Source organism: Brachionichthys hirsutus, chromosome 4 (genome assembly GCF_040956055.1).
Source record: "Brachionichthys hirsutus isolate HB-005 chromosome 4, CSIRO-AGI_Bhir_v1, whole genome shotgun sequence".
Lineage (NCBI taxonomy): Eukaryota > Metazoa > Chordata > Actinopteri > Lophiiformes > Brachionichthyidae > Brachionichthys > Brachionichthys hirsutus.
Genome location: NC_090900.1, coordinates 4,757,549 through 4,773,742, shown reverse-complemented (window position 1 = coordinate 4,773,742; position 16,194 = coordinate 4,757,549). Strand labels below are relative to the sequence as shown.

At 43.0% G+C, this 16,194-nt stretch overlaps 3 protein-coding genes across 3 annotated transcripts; 1 reads left to right on the top strand and 2 right to left on the bottom strand.

The window, feature by feature from the left end:
• Positions 1–4,011: 4,011 nt before the first annotated feature.
• On the bottom strand, positions 4,012–6,313 carry c4h2orf68 (chromosome 4 C2orf68 homolog). The gene is made up of 4 exons (XM_068738722.1): positions 6,182–6,313; positions 5,416–5,531; positions 5,191–5,336; positions 4,012–4,659 (listed from the first exon to the last, which is right to left on the bottom strand). Exons 1-4 carry the CDS (start codon positions 6,277–6,279, stop codon positions 4,537–4,539), a joined length of 483 nt encoding a protein of 160 aa, XP_068594823.1. The 5' UTR covers positions 6,280–6,313; the 3' UTR covers positions 4,012–4,536.
• Positions 6,314–6,706: 393 nt separating this feature from the next.
• Positions 6,707–10,713, top strand: usp39 (ubiquitin specific peptidase 39). Its single transcript, XM_068761052.1, has 13 exons — positions 6,707–6,773; positions 7,135–7,213; positions 7,310–7,404; positions 7,489–7,625; positions 7,988–8,140; positions 8,233–8,458; positions 8,586–8,660; positions 8,913–8,980; positions 9,232–9,420; positions 9,629–9,771; positions 9,860–9,995; positions 10,117–10,203; positions 10,660–10,713. Exons 1-13 carry the CDS (start codon positions 6,713–6,715, stop codon positions 10,711–10,713), a joined length of 1,503 nt encoding a protein of 500 aa, XP_068617153.1. The 5' UTR covers positions 6,707–6,712.
• sftpbb (surfactant protein Bb) lies at positions 10,667–14,429 on the bottom strand. The gene is made up of 11 exons (XM_068761051.1): positions 14,326–14,429; positions 14,044–14,096; positions 13,444–13,518; positions 13,164–13,286; positions 12,934–13,062; positions 12,786–12,866; positions 12,517–12,700; positions 12,299–12,441; positions 12,135–12,215; positions 11,763–11,873; positions 10,667–11,643 (listed from the first exon to the last, which is right to left on the bottom strand). The coding sequence occupies exons 1-11, from the start codon at positions 14,375–14,377 to the stop codon at positions 11,605–11,607; spliced, it is 1,071 nt and encodes a 356-aa protein (XP_068617152.1). The 5' UTR covers positions 14,378–14,429; the 3' UTR covers positions 10,667–11,604.
• Positions 14,430–16,194: the final 1,765 nt, after the last annotated feature.

Here is a 16,194-nt window from a genome sequence, read left to right as displayed (position 1 = left end):
TGTGAAGTGGCTTTAATGAAACCGCTAGAGAGAAGAGTTTAATAGGATGTAATTCTGTGTTAAAGGTCGTCCCGTCCTGTTAATAATACTTAACAGAGTATCTGAATGTATTTTTATTGGCTTTCCCGTGATAAGGTAATGTTTCACAATGTTATCTAACACATAAGAAACGTTTACTCTTATCCATCCATGGACCTTGAAGTGTAGTTGGAGCCAATAATAAATGACTTGAAGTCAGGCAGGTCAGAATGATCGACCTGTCGTGTCAAAGTCATCGTGACAAGCCTTGGATAAGGTGGTTTAAATAAGGGTTCTTACAGTCTTCATAAAAAGTAATACTAAATCAGAAACTTTCATAAGGTGCACAGTACCTCATGTACTGCCGTAATATATGGTGGCGATAAAGGACCCGGCTGGCAGCTTCAGGTTTCAAACGAAACTGAACATTTGTAGTTTTTCCTGTGAAAGCCGTTCGATGAAATCTGTACGTCAAAGGCTGGGATCGTTAACGATAAAGATTGAAGTCTTTTTATCATCTTGCCTAGTATTTTACAAATATTGTGTAATATTAGTGCTAACAAATGTCAATGGGAAGTTATTTTTTTTTTACTATTGAAATAATTGTCACTTTCCAAATAAAAGTCCCAGAATGAACAGTTTATAAAAGTTTGTATTTTGAATAGGTTTTCACGTTTAATGTTTTTGATTCGTAATACCATCTGTATCGTTCCTTTTTCTTCGGTGGTGTATAGTCAGTTTTATTAACGCAGTGATCCTTTAAAGAGTTTAAAGGCGGGGCCCCCTCTTGTGAAACTGCAGACAAGATTGTGGGTAATGGTGGCACATATACGGAGTGGAACTAAGTCTAATGATTTATATATTTTATGCCATCACAACCTGGCTCTACAGGCATGACAAAAAGTCATGCAGATAGAAGAGGAGGAATCGGGGCCGGACCAGGTTTGGGGCCCTTGCTCCAGGGCACCTCGGCAGTGCTCTAGACCAGTGGTCCCCATTTGTTACCGGGCCGCACAGAAAGAATAACTAATTTATACAATTTCCGTTTTATCGATTATTAGTGTCTAAAACAGAGATGTCCAAACCATGCCATGGAGGGCTGAGACACTCCACGTTTGCTTTCCAACCATCTCCAGCGGCTGATCTCACTAATGAGCTCCTTCTCTCAAATTGAAGGAGGTGTTGATAATTAAAATCACCTGCTCTCGTGACCGGCTGGAAAGAAAACCTGCAGCGTCTCGGGCGCTCGGCCCTCCATGGCACAGTTTGGACGCCCCTGGTGTAAAAGGCGTTTTATTTTGTAAAACGACTGGATTTTCTCCAACATAATATTCGCCTGTGAATTTTCTTGGTCACATGATACATTACTAAAAAACAGCCTTAAACTAGTGAAAATTAATTGCTAGTATTACTAGTGATTATTAAATACATTGTACATCTTTAGGCAGCTGCCATGTACTTCTTATATTAGACCACCTTTTTTTTTTGCCCCACTGTATGAGTGAGTATATGAGTTTGCATTTCTCCTCTTCTCACCATTGCTTTGAGGTAAGCACCTTACGTAACTGACAAGAGGAACAGGAGCTACAGGTTTTTTAATTGGTGACCTGTGTCAGGATAAAAGAGAACTTGTATGTGAAAGAATAAACCTTGAGTTGATGACAGGGCTCTGACACAAACCAACATATTGAACTGTTATCTAAACACATTGATCTCGAAGGCTGAATGAATGAATATATTTATTAGATAGAATGTTAGAGTACAGTAAAGTACAGTCACACAGTAGCATGTATTACAGTACAAATAAAGTCAAACATCCTGTCTAAGAGGAGCACTTAAAAAAAAAGCCCTTGCGGTCTTGTTTCCGTTGAAAGTCCTTAAAGGCCTTGGTCTTACAAAAGAAAACGAGCGTTGGGTCTGTTTAGACTCTCCCTCCTTCAGATCGTGGGAACTTTAAAGCGTCAAAGAGAAGGCATTTAGTTTGACTTGATCTTAAATCGAAAAACCTCTTGGTTGAGAAGAGCACAGGCCTTCAAAACAGATCAACCAACAAAATCAAAGAGGAAGCAGTCGCTCAGGTTACGCAGAAAAGCCACCGCAGGAGCATGAACAATCATTCATACGGTTCTCCGTCTCTTTGGCAGCGCAGAACAAATCAAAAAGAGAAGAACATTTATCACCACTGTACCAAATGACTTCTGTTTATTTCTAGTATTTTATGACGTTAAGTCCCATCAGGAATTACTCCTCGTCTCCAGAGGCTGACCCAGCTCTATTCAAGTACAGAGCCGTTGGGCCATGCATCAAGTTCAAGCTCAAATAACACGAGGAAATTCAGGGCCGCCCTGTCTGCAGTTTCACGACAGCTGCTGTGCACTTCAACAGCCTCAATGGTTCAGTTAAGCATCTAAATTTAACTCTCTGAATTGTGTGTGTGTGTGTGTGTGGGGGGGGGGGGGGGGGGGGTATTGCCATTACGCATCCAGAGCCGTGAATGGGCAACATTCACTTACCCCTGCACCAGAATCACAGCATGAACAGTGCCTGCTGCTGTGGATGAAACTGACGTGAAACAAAACAATGTGGACCAGGTTAGAGGAGTGGTGCAAGGAAGAAATGTTGTCGTCCTCCCCCCCCCCCCCCACAGGTGACACACAGTAACTGGCAGAGCAGCATAGAGTGTTGAGACAGTGAGAGGAGCAGAGGATCCACTGCTGAGCTGAGGTCAGCGGGGTAAAGATCGGGTTACATCCGATGCAATGCATTCTGGTGTATTATGTGTATGCGTGCAACCACAGTCCTTGTGTGGCCTGGAGGGGGCCTTACAAACCACCAGGGCGCCCTACTGAAATGTGAGTTGTGATTGTGTAACTGTCAGTTGAGGGATGAACGTGGAGAGCAGCAGAGCGAGTAACGGGGATACACTTCTGTGGGGTTTGCTGTTTATGTGCACGAACGATGCCTCCTACCGCCGCGTTTTTGGGAGTTGGGCTGGGCTTCCAGTGAAAGGAACTCTTATTGCTGCAGCATATCAAGACAGTTTGGACAATTTCATGCTCCCAACTTTGAGGCAACAATTTGGTGAAGGCCCCTTCCAATTCCAAGAAGACAAAGCAAAGTCCATACAGACACAGCACGCAGTCCTGACCTCAACCCAACAGAACACCTTTGGGATGATTCTTGTCCAACATCAGGGTCACCCGTTTTACTAAAGCCCCCCCTCCTGTGGAATCTTCAGTGCAGCAGACATTTATTGTAGCCGACTCCAGATTTGTGCCGTCCTATAGGCAAACTCCAATCAAGGTGTAGAAATATCTCAGCAGTAATAAAAATGAGGCAGAATTTCTAGTGTTGTTGCTGATGCCATTGTGACGCACGTTTTCCCCTAATAAATTCATGGTTCATGACTCCTGGAAACAGCAACCTGGTATAAACTGGTTTAGCTTGTTCAAACTTGACTTTCTTCCAGGCAGGGAAACTACACGAATACTTTGCTTTTTATCTTCAGGCTAAAAGGCGGCGGCGGCAAGTTCAAAAAGAAAAGCATATCCCGTCCTTATCCACGCAAATACAGAAAAAAAGAAACATATTAATTTGCTGTTAATGTTTTGTGGATCGAGAACGAACTTAGAACACGTTCAACACTAATGAAGCAAGATCTCGTGATGTGACAATTGGAACGAAGGTCACAGGCCTGCAGTAAAAAAACAGATTCCTACTGCCCCCTGCTGGGGAACATGATGTAGGATAAATATTTTGTCATTTGTAACATCTAAGATAGCTTTTACCCATCGTTGTGATTTTTTCCCTCCCAATACATGACAAAGAAAAAGAAATTCACATTTTATGGCTGTTCAATTCCACGAGTGCACATTCAGACACATTTAGACAGAAATAAGCCATTTTATATGTAAAATATTTTTTATAGTATCAAAAATAAACTGTAAATAACAACTAAAAATAAATTAGAATATAAAAAACAAGACTCCACATGACCATACCGTTCAAGGACACATTCATGAAACTCTCCTACTAAAAGAAGAAAAACAAAACTATAATCTCGCTTTTCTAGACATAATAGCTGACAGACTTGTTTTGTTTCTGGCATTTTAACAAAAAAGTATAAATCCTGCTAATTAAAAAAAACTTAAAACTTCTTGGTAACACAGGAAACTCAAGTGATGTTCAACAACAAAGGAAGGTTAACAGTGCTCTGTGAAACCAACATCATTTTAGCAGTCCAGTAAAATTGAACTGTCCCCAAACTTATGTATGAGGTAACAGTTTGAGTTGATGAAAATAGAGTAAACACCAACCTGACATTTAATTTCTAATCATTCTGTTCCTGATAGTTACCATTTCCTCTCTGAAGACGGTCACTGATTCCAGACTCCTCGTTATCCAGCAAACACTGTGAACAGCGTTGAAGCGTCGTAGGCGTGCAACACGGCAAATACAGCCTCGCTTCTTTTGCCTGCAGCTCCTCAATCATCTTAATCTACTGTCTGGCAGGATAACTCAGTGTTTGTCTCGTCTCTTGTCCATTTCGTCTCGTATTCGAGCTTCTAAAGCTGTCCTCATGGCTGAATCCAGGATGTTCTTCTCAGCCACACGTTCCGCCACGCTCTCGGGCTTATCCTCCTTTCAGAAACACACAGATCACTGGAGAATTAGCCGCTGGCCAGCAATGAATCAAGACGGGACGTTCTGATGAGGGACCTTTTTCATTTTAAAATGCTGCGATCAAGTTGAGTTACTCAGAGAGGCACTTTGACCTGGCAGCAATTATATACAGGTTTCTAATATGGCTAGAAAACACACACGAGTGCCTGTCAGTAGAAGAGCTCAATCATAATTATTTGCAACTTATAACATGAAACGTGTTGTTTTTTTTTGGGTGTGTAGATTTTTCACTGCTCAAATCAATCCCATTCAAATACATGGTTTGTTACAAGGCTTCTACAGCGCTTGATGGTGACTTTGAATCGGACGGTGCCCAGCACGAAACCTAAAACTGACAAGGTGTTCATTCTGCATCATCTGGGATTCGAAACTCACAACCGGAATGGATCAACGATATACAGTATGCAAAGTCCGGCTTATATTCTTTAAGTAGAGAGGCAAGGATGCCCAGGCTGATTGAAGAAAGAAAGAAAAAGATGGCTCGCTAACCTTGTGAACAAGGAAGGAAGTAATGGAGCCAGAGTCTGCTTGATAATCAAGCCAGAAGAGTTCAGTTCCATGAGTCTCCATTTCTGTGCTCGACCCACTCTCATTCCACTCTTCTGCCTCGAAACCAGTGTCTGGTTCGGATGCATCTGGAAAATGGGAAAATTAATCAATCAATTCAGCTGATTAACTGTTAGAAACAAAGGAAAGAGGGATCGTCAAACTCACGTCTCTGGCGAGGATGGTACACTTGGATATCAGGTCGACGGGGTCGTCTAGGGGTTGTTGTGTGCCTTCGCCGCTGAAGCTCTTTGGCTTGCTTCACCTCCTTGTCATAGTGATCTCTTTAAAACACACAATCTCTCTTATTATTGTATGGAAATGTAAAAATACCATTTAAAAAAAAGAATAACAACAAATTAAATAACAATGTGATAACGTTCCACCGGTTCTATCATTTCCAAACTTCCGATCCTGTTCGTATTTACATATAATTCCTTCAATGGCAACTTTTTCTTTCCAACTTTTTTCTGCCCTCAAAGCAGTAAAGTAAAAAAACAGGAAAATAATTATCCAACATTTGGTTACATGAAAATGTATTTGCCAATGAGTTCTGATTACTATTACCAGAAAGAAGCAAATGAATCGGGCAAAATGTGCTCAAACTTGCTGAAGAAAAAAAACAAACGGTAGAAAATATGTAAAAAAAGTCTTTTTTCTGTTGCAATTAGCAAATAAATCAGTTTAGCCCCTTCAGACTGGCCCAATAGGCCCGAGCGACCCTCCGTGACATTTTCGCTTTAAAGACAGCGTAACAGTGATAACTACTAGCCGTCCCGTTAATGAGGTTTAGTCTTCCCTCAAAAAAAAGAAAAAAACATAAAAAAAAAATTGAACCTGCAGTTTTAGAAACTGTGGCTGCATGATGCTAAAAAACAACAACAACCCAGCTCTCAGGCTAGCCAGCTAGCTAATAGCAGATTAGGAACATTACCTAGCAATCTGGTTCCTCCGGATATGGTGCAGGAAACCGTGGCTCATATCCAACCGGCCACCTGGTTTATGCACGTCATCGTCTCCTAATATATCCATCTTAAAACACAATTACAATATAATGACAGTATTTGCTAAAGGTTGTAGCAAGCCTTGATCTAAGTCAAACCAAAAGCTACATGTTGGCTAACAGTAAAATGTTGTCCAACTGTAACAATCCCGGAGTTTGGGTTAAAATTATCTTTAATGCAAAATTATCTTTTAAAAAGAGGCAGATTGATATTTAAAGAAAAAAATATATATACCAGCCACGCACAAGAAATATGCATTAACTATCGGACATTAAATAAAATTGTTGGTTATGTTGTTAAAGAATCAGCACGACACCGCTCGCCTCGAACCCCGGGTTAGTCGTTGTCTTCGACCGACAAGCGCCGCGAGTTTCGACGCGTACTGGTTCATCCATTCATTTCCCCGAAGAGAACTTGCACGTTCTTGTTTTTGGCGATTAGCGCTCAAGGTAATCGATGTGATGGTGTCTCTAAAACGAGAACGAGAAGCAGACCTGGACGATGACGACAACGAAGACAGAGGCGAGTTAATTTACGTCCACCCGCTGTTTTACCTTTGGTTAGCTATGAGCTAATGCTAGTAGAGCGCTTGTTTTTAACACGAGCTGGACCAGTCCCACACAGGCGGGTCCACACAACTGCAGTTTTAACTGGGTTAAAAATAAATACCGTCCATCCATTTCACTCCGTATACCGAATCCATCACCTTTCAGCAGTTAGCACGCTAGGTTAGCTAGCGTGGTTAGCTAAGCCTAGCATGCGTGAACAAATATTTAAACTGATTCGTTAGTTAGTTCGGTTGCTGATCGAAGTTCCCTCTGAGGCTAATAAAGTATTCGGATTCTGATAAACGCTGTTCTCTTCGGCTCGTTTCATGTTTCAGTGGCAGCCAAAATGTGTCGTGGACGTTTAGCAGAAGACCGGAGGAGCCGCCACTGCCCGTACCTTGACACTATTAACAGGCGAGAAGAAGTTAACTGTGAACCGACTTTGTCGCTGCTAAATGTCCTCTGGAGCTTTGTAGCAGAAAAAAACAATCCTCTCTGCTTTTCCGTCAGGAGTGTGCTGGACTTTGACTTTGAGAAACTTTGCTCCATCTCCCTCTCCCACATAAACGTCTACGCCTGCCTTATATGCGGGAAATACTTTCAAGGTACGAATGATCTGCCATTTCAGCCTGTATTGATCACTTTGTTGTGCTCTGACTGTTTTTTTCCATGTGTTTTGACGCTTGCAGGTAGAGGGCTGAAGTCCCATGCTTACACCCACAGTGTCCAGTTTACCCATCACGTGTTCCTGAATCTTCACACACTCAAGTTCTACTGCCTGCCGGACAATTATGAAATAATCGACTCATCACTGGAAGATATTACGGTAAGGAAAGTCTCATGACATGTTAATGTGAGCAAACACAGTAATACACAGCAGAATTAAGTTTCGCATTCAGCACCATTCTTTAAATCCCACACTGATTTATGCCACCGCCGAAATGTAAATAACAAGGTAGGTAGGAAGGTATTTTTATAGTAACATATGGATTCTATGCCGTCCCGTCTTAGTCTCAAATATGACATCACAATGAAGTCCTGCAATATTCTGTTTTGGTGTGTCTGAGTCCACACTATGTTCTGACATCATGAGTAAAGTATAGTTTTTTCATAGCCTATGGTGATTCTTATTTTACGTGTATATAATAATGGCACATCTTGTGTTAATATTTCCCACCTTCTCTGCAGTATGTGTTGAAGCCAACTTTCACCAAGCAGCATATCTCAGGGCTGGACAAGCAAGGTAAACTGTACCGAGCCTACGATGGAACAACCTACCTGCCAGGCATTGTGGGACTAAACAACATCAAAGCCAACGACTACGCCAATGTGGTTTTACAGGTAATGATGCCTTCCAAAGCGCATTTTATCTGGGCTCGGTCAGAAACCTTTTAAATATTATTAACAGCTTGATATTTCCCTCTATTTCTTAGGCGTTTTCTAATGTTCCGCCTTTGCGAAATTACTTCCTGGAGGAGGAAAACTACACGGGAATCCGCAGGCCCCCGGGTGACATCATGGTGCTCTTGGGGCAGAGGTTTGGTGAACTTATGCGTAAACTTTGGAATCCAAGGAACTTCAAGGCCCATGTGTCTCCCCATGAGATGCTGCAGGCTGTGGTGCTTTGCAGCAAGAAGAACTTCCAGATTACAAAGCAAGGTAAGGCTTTGTTGCCAGAAACCATTGTACCGTGTCATTCTGTGTCCTGCATGAGGCAAGATCCGAAGAGGAGGAGTCTCTCTTCCGGAGACGAGCTGGTAGTGCTGATTGATTTTCTGTCTTGCAGGAGATGCTGTGGACTTCATGACGTGGTTCTTGAATGCTCTACACGGCGCTCTGGGAGGCACAAAGAAGAAACCATGTGAGTATAAGGATAATGAAAAGGGTTTTAGCCGTCGATGTTTGGTCATGATATGCCAATCAAGTCTTTGATGTTGTCTCAGATGATTATTTGACATGTCAGTGGTAATATCAAAGGTCAATACTTGACATTGTTTCTATTTTGTTCTCTTTGGTTTCATTTATTTTAGACATGGTATGTTTGAAATTAAAAATGTTTTATATGTTAATAGGTTCAGAAATGTAACCTCTGCTTTGCTTTGTATCCTAATAGCAATCGTCACAAAAGCCTTTCAAGGCTCCATGCGGATCTTCTCTAAGAAACTTCCACATCCAGATTTAGTGAGTTTCCCCCTCTTATGTTATGAAATAATGAACCTCACAACTGGAATATGAATAATTTAGCTAATTGGTTTCTTGTAAAATACAGATTAAATAACATCTGATAATTTGGTCATTTTAAACCTTGATATTTTGTTGTGTAGTATTGCGTTTCTCTTCAACTATTTGAAATTCAAATGAGACGTGGCACCTCAATGAAAAGCAAAGTAGTTTGAAGTTTGCAGACTGAATTTACTTGTTTATATTTCTAGCTGCCGGAGGAGAAGGAGGCGTTACTTGTTACAGAGGAGTACCAGGAGCAGATGTCGGAGTCCACCTTCCTGTTTCTGACCCTTGACCTCCCAACAGCTCCGCTGTACAAGGATGAGAAGGAGCAGCTCATTATCCCACAGGTGCCTCTCTTCAACATCCTGGGAAAGTTCAACGGGAACTTGGAGAAGGTAATAATTGATACATTCCATCTTGTCCTGACTCTAACATGCAAAATGACAAAACAATTGTGATGAATGGGTAAACACAATACATTACATTTCAACATAGTCATGTTCAAAATGTAATTATTAACGACACCACAGTGTTTGACACATGCTGTGCATTTTTTAAATTGAGGACATGTTCTTAATTTTGCACCGTCTCATTTACATCCAGGAATACAAAACCTACAAAGAGAATTTTCTCAAAAGGTTCCAGCTGACCAAACTTCCTCCATACCTCGTCTTTTGCATCAAAAGATTCACCAAAAACAACTTCTTTGTGGAGAAAAACCCCACAATTGTCAACTTTCCTATCACGTAAGCGGCCTCGATGGAAATCCCCGCGGAGCCATGGAATTAATGATTGTGAGGTGTTAACGCGAACTTGTTCTTGTGACTTGAGCAGGAATGTGGATCTTCGTGAGTACTTGACAGAAGAAGCTCAAGCTACAGAGAAGAACACAACGTATGACCTTGTCGCCAATGTTGTGCATGATGGGAAACCTACCGAAGGAGCGTACAGAATACACGTACTGCATCACGTAGGTTGCATTCAGATACTTCTGGTAATACGACCGACGCGCGTATTAAATGTGTTTTCGTTATGTTTTTGGATCTAGCCAGTGTTATGAGTTCAAATGATGTCAAATGTGCTTAAATCAGGGAACTGGAAAGTGGTACGAGATGCAGGACCTGCAGGTGACGGACATCCTCCCCCAGATGATCACGCTTTCAGAAGCCTACATCCAGGCAAGTTGTCCCACTCGTACTGTGGATTGTTGTGACTTTTGTAGACCATCGACTTCACATTCGTTCAGATCTGTTCAATGTGGAGTAGCAAACTCCAGGTTTCATCTTGTGATCATGCAGCTTCTGCCCACGGCCTAGAAGGCTTACAGTATATTTAGCTTCTAAAGCCGGGAAGCAAGTAATAAAAAAAAAAAAGTTTAATCTTGGTCCCTAAAATATTGAGCTTCCTTTCCAATCGTAGATTCCCAGAAACTTCACAACAGATTCTCTGTTAGGCATTTTTTATTCTTGCACACACAGTAAATTAATGACACATATTAGCACAAAGCAAACACAATCAGATTAATTCTGTTTCATTATCAGACTGGTTTTAAATCAACGTAAAGTAAACATGGTCTTAAAGACAGAGTTGTACATTTTCATTGATGTCACTTCTGCGACATCCCCCCTTTCTAGATCTGGAAGAGACAAGAGAGCGAGGAAGACACCAACAACCACACAGAGGTGTAACAGACAGGATTGTGCCCATGCTGTACATGGTCTGAAGCGTGCTACCATTTAGAAAATAAACTTGGATTTTCAAAGAATTAAATTGACAAAATCTAGATTGAGAGCGGAATTCTTTTTTATATCCGGGACCTTCTTTACAGTTAAACAAAAAAAGAAGCTGAAATGGCTCATTGTTTTCCGTGTTTTATCGTTTTTGCTATGTGGAAGTTTCTAAATAAATAAGATCCAGGATTCGTGTCTTTGCTTTTCTGTATGTCGTAGTTTAATAACAATCATTGGAGCTTTCCATGTTGTTCTTGGCACCAGGAATTATACAGCAGTACCAGGATTACAGAAGAGGCCGGTTCCATTAAACAAGCCAGGATTGCTCTGGTTTTACTTAATTTATCATGATTTAGTTCATTTAGCCATAAATAATGTAAAGATTAGTCAATATGGAAAAACTATGCTGGAAGCTATGTTGGCCTAAAAACAGTTCCTGAAAAACAATTTTAATGTTGACTGTTGCCTCAGTCGATAAATTCTTTCTTGGCTAAATCTTTTTCACAAATTATCTGAAGAATGACCAGAAACCTGGAGAGGAGATGAAGACATGGCGTCACGGGATGGATTTGAACCCAGTGTTGCTGAGGGACTCAACCTCAATAAATGGGAATCACCTTCATTTGGTAACTACATGTTTGAATTCATCTTTCTAGTCGGCTCTGATCAGTAACGATCGCTGAATACTTAAAACTAAACCCAGCACAAACGGTCTTCATTTAAAAATTAAATTTGATGATTATTTATTGCCGATTGATTTGAAATAGCACGAGAGCCATTTCAACATAACAGTAAAAATAGAAAAAACAGTGCACTTTTGTGAAGCCGTATGCAGAGCCGCGCGTCGGTTCAGTTCTTCCAGACGTATTTCTTACAGAAGGCCTGATTCTGCAAAATAAAAAGGCAGAAAAAAAAAACTGAAACAAGTACTGAAATGATGAACAAAGTCACAGCGGCCCTGAAATACAGTTCCAGGTAAATCGGCAAAATGATTCACTCCGACTTACGCCACACTTCTGAGCGGCGTGAATGTCCTTGCACCAGTAGCCCGGACCCCACGTGCAAGGGTTCCTTCCCAGAGGCTCCAAGGTCCGTGAAGCGACACACAGATCGGCTCTCTGCAGGTGAGATGGAAGAAAAGATCCTCAGAAAATCAAACAATCGCTCTGCTCATGGTGTGTCCTGTACGGACTATCATCATAAACATGAAAGTCACTGTCAGATTCGGGGTCAAAGCGGCTGATCCATTTGCTACAGACCTCCTCCTGTCGGTCTGCACTACTTTGTGAACGCTTCTCCCTTTTCTTTTGTCCATTTAGTATTAATATGTGACGTCACTGTATATGGCACAAATGTGTCTGAAGAAGCCTTTTCCTTACTTCGCAAGCGCGCGCGCCACCCATCTGGTCTCCGAAAGAATTCTTTAGTCGGTCACCAAAGACTTTGACGAAAGCCTCGCACTGAAAAGGCGATGAGAATTACTTAACAGTTATGCATGAGACCTTCATCTGGCGGAAACGTAGTCTCGGCCGACGGACCAGACCTTGGGGATGGCGCTGGGATGCCGGACGCACACGGACCGGAAGAATGAGGAGGTCTCCGTTTCGGTTGAATTAGGACCCAGGTACAGTTGACTCAGGACGGCCAGGGTACGGCAGGCCTGGCATTCCGAGGGCAGCGACGCATCTGCAATCGTCAGCGCTAACGGTGAATGAGCGAACGGCAGCCGCGGGGATCACTCGTTGTGCCGAAGTAACCGACCTGGCGGAGTCTGCTCCTTGAACAAACACACGTGCAACAGCACGCATATCGTTTGAGGTGCCGCCGACGACAGAAGGAATTCAACGATCTCCGTGCCGTATTTGGCTACAAAATCGTCGCATTGCTTCTCGTAGCTATGCGGTATGAGATAGCAGACTTCTCCCATGAGCTTCATCAAAGCCTCCTGCAAGGAACGAAAGGGAAGATCATTTATATCACGCGATGGGGGGGGGTCAGGATATGTGTTTGAAGTAACAAAGAGGGGCCACCTCAGTCACATTTGTGGGCAACAGAGTCTCCAGTTTCCTCATGATATACAAGCACAAGGTGCAAGCTGGGTTAAACATCTCCTGGACACGGGACGAGATGATTAGAACGTATCGCTCCGTTTTGACATTGCCTCCTGCTTTCTCATACTTGGACGTTGTCTGTGCCGAGCGGCGAGCTGGATGGGACTCCACTCGTGGCTTGGCGTGGAAGCTCCAGAGGCTTTTCTTCCTTGTCGGCAGCACAAAGTCCAAAAGCCACGCAGGTTTCTTCTGGATTCTACACACACACACACACACACACACCGGTACACATGCTTTATCAAACACAGAAGCCCAAAGCGTTTTTACCTTTCAGACTAAATACGGGCCCAAACTCACCAGGTGACCAGATGCTTGCTGCAGGACTTTTGGCAAATACATATTCATGTGTGAATCGCACTCTGACGCCTGCTCGTTTGGGAGACGTTGGCATAGAGCGTGCAAGGCTTCGTATACCGTCTCCTGCAAAAGCACACGGTCAACGCGCGGCGTCCATTGGAGGTAGAATGTATGAAAACAATTCGGACCAAAGCGATACTCTCACGCGCTGACAATTCCAGTTTCAGCTGTGTTCAGCGCGTTCAGTAAACCGAAGTGAGCGAGGCACCGACATCCTCACCTTGGCATCTCTGCTGGAGATCATGTTCGCTGACAGCTGGACGATTTGACTGCATTCCAGACACGTGTCCGAATCCTAATAAGGGGAAATAAGAAATCACAGTTTGATCATGGGACTGAAGACATTTATATTAAGAGCATCTGTTGCCAGTTCGTCTGCCCCCCCCTCCGCCTTCTCACTGAAATAAGTCCCCACGCGTTTCCAGTGCAGCATCGTCCTTCCTATACGCGTGTGCGTGTGCGTGTGTTTTTGTTCTGACTGTGCTTGTTTACTGCTCTCTCTGCCTTCAGGCTGCGCTGGCGCGGTCGTGCACGCGCTCTGCGCGGCTGCGCCGACGCACGCTCCTCGTCTGTGTTTTTTCCGACCTGATTTTTTGGAGCAAATCTCAAAGCTGTGGCGTTTGTCTTCCGTTATGAAGCCTCACTTCGCGTCTCGCCCAATTATTTGAATAGGAAAATAAGCAAATTCAGTATTTTTTTGACTATGAAAATCATGGGCATTATTAAATTCATAAAGAAAATCAACATAAGGCAGAGACCAGAGAACTAAAACTGAAAATATGTATTTATTTTTGACTCTTATAAATGAAATCAGGCCTACCAGAGACTTGCGTTTGGCCAATGACGAAGCGTCGATGACGAGCCCGGACTCTCCTTAAATCCCGGTGACGCACCAGAAATAACAAAGACAGGAAATGGAAGTCAAAATGGGAAAAAGCGCTCAAATATACCAACAATATTTCATCGACATCTTGCAGCATCTTTTATTGCACCGTTTGCAAATAGTCACAAGTCATAGGACAGGCCGACAACGGGATGTTTAACACCGGGATTAGGAGCGGGCATTCCCGTGACAGCGGCGCGGGGAGTGTGTGTGTCCTACCGGGCCAGAGAGACACGGCGAGGACCGCCAGGATAAACCCGGACACAGACATGATGGGTGGGGGTCGCAGCCCGGCCGGAGGAGCGCAGGTAGGTTCGCTTCGTGTTACGCACCAGCGTTAGTTATAGCGGAAATGCGGACGGATCGTCGTACCCCAATCAGAACGGCGCATACAATGCGCATGCGCCTTACAGCAACTTAATTGCACTGTGCAAAAAAAAAAGAAAAGAAAAGAAAAAAGCTACAAAATGTTTTATGCGATTAAAAAAATGCAAAAAACAACAACAACACTGCTGCTTATTGTAGTAAAAACATGAATTCACCTCAAGGCTAAGTCCTACCAATAATTAAATGAAAGTGCAGGAATCATTTATAGTTCTCTAGCGGATTTATTTTGGGTGTAAAACAACTTTATAATTTCTTATTAAGAGGCACGCCGTCAATCTTTAAACCAGGAGCGATGCTAGACACAAAGATATACTGGGAGACACACAGGCCTGCGTATTTAAATACAAGAACGGTTCTTTAGACTAAAGAATAAAGCATAACCCTAAGCCTAACCCATAATATATGCCGTTTATATATCACATGTTAAAACATTTATCTTTTGCTGTGGGGAACGGTGTCCGCCAGGGTGGGCTTCTTTCGCCGGTGCTTTTTAACTTCTACATGCATGATCTCTCTGTGCAGCTCAACAGCTGTAATACTGGTTGTATGCTTGGTGACACCTTGATTAATCACTTTATGTATGCTGATGACCTGGCGATATTGTCACCGAGCAGTGCTGGCTTCCAGCAGCTCCTGGACATATGCACTGGCTATGGTATCAGGTTTGATGTAAAGTATAATGCCAAGAAGAGTGCCGTCATGGTTTGTAGAACGAGAGAGGATAAGGGTTTGGACTTCCCAAGATTTTATCTGTCAGGGCAAGTGCTGTCTGTCTGCAGCAGAACTAAATATCTGGGCCACATCATCAATGACCAGCTGGGAGATGATGATGACATGTATAGACAGCGGCGGATGCTGTATGCGCAGGCCAACATGCTGAAGAAGAAATTTAGTTTTTGCTCTGAAGCGGTCAAAGTCACCCTCTTCAGGGCCTTTTGTACGCCGCTCTATACTGCCCCCTTGTGGATCAAGTACAAACAGGCCAGCATGCAGAAGTTGAGGGTGGCATACAATGACTGCATGCGGATACTTCTCAGGAAGCCAAGATGGTCCAGCGCCAGTGAAATGTTCTGTGGTGTCGGGGTTAACGCCCTTAATGCTCAGCTGAGACACCTGTCATACAGGTTTATATGTCGGCTGCATGACTCAGGGAATGACATCATCAGAACACTGACTCAGCCAAGCCTAAGTGCTGTGAAGTTTAACTCAGGTATTTGGTGTCATTGGTACCCGATGTTATTATAGGATTACTGTGTTTACTGTGTAAACGTTGTAAATGTTGTAAATGTTATGTGTGCTTTTTAATTGGACCATTGTGTCTGCAAATAAAGATTTGATTGATTGATTGATATATGTATTCCTCCCGTCTGCCGCCACCTTGCCAATAGAGTGCACATCACGCCCCCCCCCCCCCCCCCTCTCTTTTGTGGCGCCCCCCGGGAGGCCACGGCGCCCTTAGAGCATTTGCCGATATTGCCTTCTGGAGCGTCTCCATATGTGCGGATGTGTCTATTTAGCACAAACGATGAAAGCAACGAAAGAGACCACTAGATGGCAGCAAAGCAGAAAAGAAAGTAATGCTTTAGTTAGTCTCATCGTCTGTGTAAGCAACCCTCAAATTAAGAAGGTTTTCCTTCTCATAGATACACAAACCAATAAAGGAGAGCACAATGTTTACAGAAGCAGATGCCTTTGTCATAA

Coding starts and splice junctions, on each gene's coding strand:
- c4h2orf68 (XM_068738722.1), bottom strand. CDS start 6,279: ATGGATATATTAGGAGACGATGACGTGCATAAACCAGGTGGCCGGTTG. Junction 5,337..5,415: donor GTACCATCCTCGCCAGAGAC/GTGAGTTTGACG, acceptor CCCATTTTCCAG/ATGCATCCGAACCAGACACT. Junction 4,660..5,190: donor CTTCCTTCCTTGTTCACAAG/GTTAGCGAGCCA, acceptor TGTTTCTGAAAG/GAGGATAAGCCCGAGAGCGT.
- usp39 (XM_068761052.1), top strand. CDS start 6,713: ATGGTGTCTCTAAAACGAGAACGAGAAGCAGACCTGGACGATGACGAC. Junction 8,459..8,585: donor CTTCCAGATTACAAAGCAAG/GTAAGGCTTTGT, acceptor TCTGTCTTGCAG/GAGATGCTGTGGACTTCATG. Junction 8,661..8,912: donor AGGCACAAAGAAGAAACCAT/GTGAGTATAAGG, acceptor GTATCCTAATAG/CAATCGTCACAAAAGCCTTT.
- sftpbb (XM_068761051.1), bottom strand. CDS start 14,377: ATGTCTGTGTCCGGGTTTATCCTGGCGGTCCTCGCCGTGTCTCTCTGG. Junction 12,701..12,785: donor TGCCCACAAATGTGACTGAG/GTGGCCCCTCTT, acceptor CGTTCCTTGCAG/GAGGCTTTGATGAAGCTCAT. Junction 11,644..11,762: donor ACGCCGCTCAGAAGTGTGGC/GTAAGTCGGAGT, acceptor TTTATTTTGCAG/AATCAGGCCTTCTGTAAGAA.